This window comes from Vombatus ursinus, unplaced genomic scaffold, assembly GCF_900497805.2.
Source record: "Vombatus ursinus unplaced genomic scaffold, bare-nosed wombat genome assembly UNPS02014973.1, whole genome shotgun sequence".
NCBI classification, from domain to species: Eukaryota; Metazoa; Chordata; class Mammalia; order Diprotodontia; family Vombatidae; genus Vombatus; species Vombatus ursinus.
In genome coordinates, this window is record NW_020954751.1 from 10,232,445 (window position 1) to 10,240,063 (window position 7,619).

The 7,619-nt window shown below is 39.0% G+C and overlaps 1 protein-coding gene across 1 annotated transcript in view; it reads right to left on the reverse strand.

Moving 5' to 3' along the window:
* Window positions 1-1,034: 1,034 nt before the first annotated feature.
* The window catches only part of OC90 (otoconin 90), a 54,790-nt gene continuing 48,205 nt past the window's right edge, over window positions 1,035-7,619 (reverse strand). Inside the window, exons 12-13 of the mRNA XM_027845508.1 lie at window positions 4,814-4,924; window positions 1,035-1,347 (exon numbers count right to left, since the gene is read on the reverse strand). Coding sequence (XP_027701309.1) covers window positions 1,035-1,347; window positions 4,814-4,924 — 424 coding nt within the window. The remainder of the gene's footprint in view (window positions 1,348-4,813; window positions 4,925-7,619) is intronic.

The following is a 7,619-nucleotide window of genomic DNA, read 5'->3' on the forward strand; positions in this document are numbered from 1 at the left end:
GTGAATCTAAGTCGAATTGGGTAGAATTGTACTTATAGACTGTTAGAGCTAGAAATGGGACAGAGTCCAATCTCCTCATTTGACAAAGGAAGAAATGGAGGCCCAGGGAGGGAAAGTAATTTTTTCAGTGACTGCACCAGGAGTCTATAGCAGAGGTTGGTCTTTTGCCTTCTTCCCAGTGCACCGCCCCACATTTCTATCTCTGGGAATGGGAAGCAACTACCCAGTCACATGAATGCTGCTATACAAGTAAGTGGTTTTTGTTCAGTTGTTTTTCAGTTGTGTCTGCTCTTCGTGACCCTATTTAAAGTTTTCTTGGCAAAGATATGGGGATGATTTGCCATTTCCTTCTCCAGCTCATTTTGCAGATGAGGAAACTGAGGCAAACAAGGCTAAGTGACTTGCCCAGGGTCACACAGTAAGTGTCTGAGGCCAGATTTGAACCCAGGAAGATGAGTCTTACTGACTTCAGTCCCAGCATTCTATCCACTGCACTACCTAGTTGCCTGAAAGTAAGTGGTACGTAACTTAATTAAAACATCCTTTACCTGAACTGCTAACTTTAGTTCTATCATTGGCTCAACTTTGCCAGGAATAGTATTCAAATACTAAGTGTTCAGATGATCCTCTCATCCCTTCTCCCATATATACACCTCCAGTAGCAATTGTGCATTGCCATCCAAAGTGAAGTTCTAAAAACACAATTAATTTGAATGTCTATTTAATTTCCACGATACAGTACATGCAGTACAAGTCATACAAGAGGTACATCCAGACCCCTCTGATCTTGCATTCTAACAAGTCTGGCAATAATAATGCCTTATGTATGTGTAGGACTCCTAACTTTCAAAGCACCATCTTTATTTTCTCAATCAATCTTCCCGTCACACCTGTGTGTGGGGAAAATGTAGAAGAGTCATTATTACAATGATTCAGCAGGTGAGACATCCAAGGCTTCAGAAAGCTTAAGTTTAGAATAATATAGATCTAGAAGACCTGCTTTTGCTGTCTTTCACTACTGAAGGAAACTCGAATTATTGTCCATGGGCTGACCTGGAACCAGCATTGCCAAATGGCTTTCCCAAAAATCTTTTCTTTCTTCTGAAGCCCCCTGTGAGGGAAGCAACAGCCTCTTCACTGCTATTCTCATCAGAGCTTGAGCTCCTGGTCCCTACACCAGAGGGAGCCAAAGGCCATTCATGGTTACTGTCTTCACACAGTGTTCCATTCTCCTGGCACCTGGATCCGCTCCAGAATCTGAGACTCTCATTGAATGTTGCAGCAGCCATACACTCGGCAGCCGTCTGATCACAGGAGCACAGAAGATTGTCACACAGACTGTGCCCGCTACCTGAAGAAGCAAGAGCAAAACAACAAACAGCTCAGAACGTAACATCCTTGTCACCAAGAATAACTCATGTGTATACAGAACAACTTTACTTTTTACCAAGGCTTTCCTTACAAGAGCCTTGGGACACAGGTAGTAGGATATTATCGTCCCCATTTTAAAGATGAGGAAATTGAGGCTCAGAGGGTTACATGATTTGCCCATTATTACAAAGTAACAGGCAGTATCTAGATTAAAACTCAGATCTTCTCAAATTTTAAGTTAAGCACTCTTTCTACTTCATTAGAAATTTGTTAATGCTAATGCTTCTAACAAGCGCAATTTTGTTTTATAGCAATCTGTGAGAATGGAATCCCCTGCTGAATTATAACTCCTTGAGGAGTTGGAAGGGACTTTGGAGATGGTCTTGTCTAGACCCTGCCTAAAGCAAGGCTATCATCTATAGCAACCTTAATAGGTGACCATACAACCTCTACTTGAACACATCCAATGATGGAGAACTCCCATGCTAATTTACAAAGTGACTTAGTCCACTTCCTCAAGAATCTTGCATTGAGGAATTTTTTTCTTATGTTTTTCCAATGGGTTCTTCCTTGTAAATTCTACTCATTAGTCCTAGTTTTGCCTTCCAGGGTCAAGTAAAACAAATGAGTTCTCTTCCATAGATTTGAAGATACCTGTACCTTCATCCAATCTGATCTTCTTCACTCCAGTCTAAACATCTCCATTTCCTTTAGCTGGTCCTCATATAGTAGGGCTTTCAGTTCCCTTACCATCCCAGTCACATTTCTCTGGACATACTCCAACTCATTTGAGCTCTTTCTGTTATGTGATACCGAGAACTAGACACAATGTACCAGCTGTGGTATGACTGGTGTGGAGGAAAACAGAATGAACACCTCCCTTATTCTGCATGTTGGTCTTTCATAATTTGTATCTGCTCTAGAACCTCTTTACACAAGAGGCACTGAATAAATAGCTAACAAATTGAATTTCAAGGTGGGATAGGAATGGCAATTGTCCTGTTAGGACAAGTCACGTCTTAGATAATTCCACCTTCCTTATAGAATTCATGGGGTTGTTATGAGGCTCAGATGAAAAAGATAAGTGCAAAAGTACTTTGTAATGATAAAGTCTCCCCCAACACATGCAAATACTCTCCCCTCCACCACTTCCCATCACTTTTTTATATGTTATCTTCCCACATCAGAATGTAAGCACCTTAAAGGCAGAGGCTGTTTTCTATTGTATTTGCATCCCTAGCACTTAGCACAGTGGCTGGCATATATTAAGTGCTTAATAAATGCTATCACTGCCTATCTATCTATCTGTCTACCTACCTATCTATCTATCTATCTGTCTGTCTGTTTCTGTCTGAACATCTGTCTGTCTGAATGTCTGTCTGTCTAAATGGTTGTCTGTCTATCCTCTCTTTAAAGAGTTACAGGAATGTAAATTATTGTTATTGGTAATATTTTTATTATGTCACCTGGTAGTCTAAGCTGCCATTGATCTATCAGTTTTTTGACCAGATCCTGATTTTCAGTGTTCATCAATTAACCATTCCAGGCTTCTCTCTTACATACAACCTTAGCTCTAGCCATATTTCTTCCCTGGCCAACCCCTTGTACTTTCTCTACTCTGCATCTCAAAACCCATTTCCAGTGCCCCAAATCTTTGCATTTGTACATTCTATCCATTTTTCAAGAGTCTACTCAAATCCCATCTCCTCCATGAAGATTTTCCCCAATAGAACTTTTCAAGTCTGATCCTCACTTCTTACCCTTTGCTAGCTGACTTCTAACCCTTTCATCAACTGAAACTAAGGTCATTTAAAAAAAAAAAAAACTCAGTCAACCTTTCAAGGCCCACCTTAAATTTTACTTCTTCCATGAAAACTTCTCTGATAATCTCAACTGAAAGTGATCTCTCCTTCCTTTGATCCCCTGAATACAATTCTACAAGACTTCACTAAGTGCCTACTCTGTTAGAAACACTGTCTCTGCCACACATTTGACTCTTAGCATATGACGCTTTGTATTGTTAATTCTCCTAGTCTGTGTATGTATGCTCCTTGAAGGAGGACCTATTCTATTTTTTTTTCTTTTTATGCTCAGAGTTGAGCACTATGTAAAGCGCATGATAGATACTGAAGGGATGTTTATTGGTTGATTATCTCCTCTGTTAGATGGTGACTTATGGACAAGAGCTCTGTCTTCTTGGAAAAATAGATTCAAAAGTTGGAAGGCATCACAGAGATAGCCTACTCCACTCTATTCCTGAGCAGCCTATTGCCTCTATAAATTCCCCAGTACAGCGGTCATCCAATTTCTACTTGAATGCTCCCATTGTCAGGGAATTTGTTATGTCCTGAAAAGGCAACTTATTCTACTTTTAGGTAGATTAAATTTCTAGTAAAATTTCTATCATATTTAGCCTAAATCTGCCTATTTTCAATTTCTTTCAATTGTGTTTAGTTCTATCTTCTTGGGCCAAGCAAAGCAAGTATGACCCTTCCACCTTATAGTCATTCATATATTTGATGACAACTCTCATACTCCACCTAAGCCTTTTCTGCTCCAGGTTCCTTCATCTGTCTTCATCTAATATCATCTTTGGGTACTCAAATCCTTCCATTATATACTTCTTAATAGGCCTCAGAGTACCTAACATATATAATAGATGTTCAATGGACATTCTTTGCTTGACGCATTGAGAAATAGTGTTTTCAATTGTTTAAAATAACAATTTCATGGAATTAGGGAACTTTAGAACCATCTAGTCTAGTTCCTAAATGAAGCATAAATTCCATCACCATAAAATGATGGTGACCATCCAGCATTCATCTGAAGATCAAAATTCAGAGCAAAATAAGTAGAATGAGGAGAATAACATGTACAATGATTACAACAACATAAATAAGGCAGTCAGACTCAGATTAGTCACAGCAATCAATCTTTGGAGAATACATATGAAATATATATGGTAAAAAGATAAGGGACTATGGGGGTAGAATATGCATGTATTATTAGACAATTGTTTTGTCAATGGATATGAATTAACTTTGTTATTGATATAGAGAATTGGGGTGGGTGGGTAGAGAATAACAATGGTGTAAAAAATAAAGGCATCACTAGAACTTTTCAAAATTCAGTACAGTTAAAGTTTGAATTATTTATAGTTGTGTTATGGCTTTTGTATTTTCTTTTATCTTGCTAATTTTTCTTGTGTTTTTCTTATTGTATAATTACATTATAAAAATATTTTATTTTATATTTATTTGATTGTATATTTATACACGTATACATACATGCACACATATGTATGTGTATATTTTTCTTGTGTTTATTTCCTATCTCTAACCAGATTATTAATCTGTTTGAAGGGAACGACTATGTGGACGTGCATTAGGCATTCAATGAGTCTCTGATGGCTTGACCTGAGCAGCAAACTCTATGGAATCACTTACATTTTATTTTGTGATCCTCACATGTTACTTTGGATCTTAAACTCCTCTCTAACCCACAGCCAAATTTCTTCACTTGTTCCAAGCAACAATGATGTGAAAAGCAACATCTACAACAAAGCAAAACATTTATCGTACAAAGGTACCAATTGCCCAGGCATAACTTTATTTTCTCTTTAAAAACAAACTCCTATGCCCCCTCCTTTAAGAAAAAAAGAAAACAATATATTAACAATGCTCTGTTATAAACCATGCATATCACAGCAACATTCCTAAAACTGTATTCTATGAATCCCTGGGGTTAGGTGAAACTGGTCAAAAAATTCTTTGGGGAAACAAAGTTGTAATGGTGGCAAAAAAAAAAAATCACGTCCTTGTGTTCTGCTCTCTGTGCCAGGATTGCACCGTTTGTGTAATAAGCTGGTACAGATATTGATTGAAAATTTATTGGACTCCCCATGAATAAAAGGTGAATTGTTGAACACGTTCAATCAGAATGTGATGCAACCAACAAATTGATTGTTGGTTTGTCTCAGCAGAGTTCATGTAGAATAATCAGTGTCGGGGGCAGCTAGGTGGCACAGTGGATAGAGCACTGGTCCTGAAGTCAGGAGGACCTGAGTTCAAATCTGGCCTCAGACCAAACACTTGACACGTACTAGCTGTGTGACCCTGGGCAAGTCACTTAACCCCGATTGCCTCACAAAAAAAAAGAATAATCAGTGTCCATTTATATTAAAAGAGTTTTTGTTAATCATTTAACATAATTAATATTGCCAAGCACTATGTATGCTAAGTGCTGGGGATGCAAAGTAAGGTAAAAAACAGTCCCTACCATCAACAAACTTACATACTAATGAGAGCAATGTCCAAAAGCAGGTGTGTACAAGTTACACATGGAATAAATAGAAGGTAACCTTAATGGAGAAGAAACTAACAGCTGGAGTGCCCAGTAAAGGCCTCTTGCAGGAGGGGGCATTGGATATGAGATGTAAAGGAAGCCATGCAAACTCAAAGTTGGAGGTGAGAAGGGAGAACGTTCTAAGCATGGAAGGTATTAAGTGCAAAGGTTGATGGAACGCTATGAGTGAGAAGTGGCAAGTATATCAGTGTGTCTGGATTTAGAGTGTGTAGAATGGAGTAAAGTGGACTAAGGCTGGGAAGGTAGGTGGGGGCCAGGTTGTGAAGAGCTTCCAGTTTGAGATGCCCATGGAACACTGCATTTGAAAGGTCCAATAGGCAGCTGGTGATGTGGGACTCAAAGCAAGAGACAGATCTCTGCATAGAGGTGATGATTAAACCCATGGAAGCTGATGAAATCTCCATTGTGATGCTATAGATTGAAAAGGGGAGAAAACCCAGGAGAGAACCTTGAACTAAACCAGCCATGTAGGCATAAGATTTGTGACAATGGAACAAAATGAGCATGATAAAGGATAAAAAAAAAAAGCAAAGACATGAATAACCCTAGCTCTGATGCTGCTGCAGAATTCATGCACCTAATTCATGAATCAAATGTGAAACTGAACTCCTAGGGGAGTTAGTGGCCCTTGCTACACTCTTAAAATCTCACTATATATGCAGTCATGTGTCTCTGAACCTCAGTTTCTCCATCTGTAAAATGAAGAGGTTGAACTAGATAACCTCCCGACTGGACAGTCTTTAAGGCCCACGTTAGCTTTAAAAGTCACACATTCTAAGCCCTGGCACTAAGTAGACAATCAATGTGAAATGAACATAACATAGTTAAAGACTGTTCCAGCTCTAAGAGCTGGAAGAGCAGCCCTGGAGTCAGGCAGACCTGAGTTCAAATATGGCCTCAGACTTTTACTAGCTGTGTGATCCTGAACTAACTTGTTCAGTTAACCCTGAAGACACTTAACCCTGTCTGCTTCAGTTTCTTCCTCTATAAAATGAGCTAGAGAAGAAGATGACAAACCACTTCAGTATCTTTGCCAAGAAAACCCTAAATGGGATTCAAGAAGAGTCAGACATGACTGAAAATGACTGAACGACAACTTCGTCTACTCAATAAGTTCAGGCTTACCTATGTTTTTGTTTTGTTCTCTTTGTTTTGCCTTTTTTTTCCCCAGCAGAGACCAGGAATAGTCTGACATCTATAATCAGGCAATATAGAAACACTAAGGACTTAGGATAAAAAGAAAGGCAAAAACACAGGCATTGTCCTCTAGTGGCTCACATTCCAACGGGAGAGACAACCAGTGTATAACTACATACATACAAGTCACATGTAGTATAAGTGGAAGATAGTCTTAAAAATAAAGAACCAGGATAGAGGAGGGGAAGACATTATTTGGGGAAGGGGTAGAAGGACTGTCATGGACTTCTTGGATTTGATCACTTCTTATATTATCTACTTCACATACTTTGCAACTATCTAGTTCTATGTACTCATAGGCTGTTTAGCACATTAGTATTTCTTTACCCTCCTTCATTTATAAATAAGTCTAGTGGGTTGTCCCTATCCTTCATGATGGTCTTTGCTGATAAGACAAGATTAGGATCATTCATAGCAGGGGATCTTAACATGGACTTCATAGATCCCCAAGAGATCCGTGGATAGATTTCAGAGGGCCTGTGAACTTGGATGGGAAAAAAAAGTATATCTTCATTTCAATATAATTGGTTTCCTTTGTAACACTCTGTATTTTACTTTATGCATTCAAAAACATTCTGAGAAGGGATCTATAGGTTTCACCAGATTGCCACAGTGCCCCCCCCCCTTCTCTCTCTGTCTCACACACACACACACACACACACACACACACACACACACACACACAC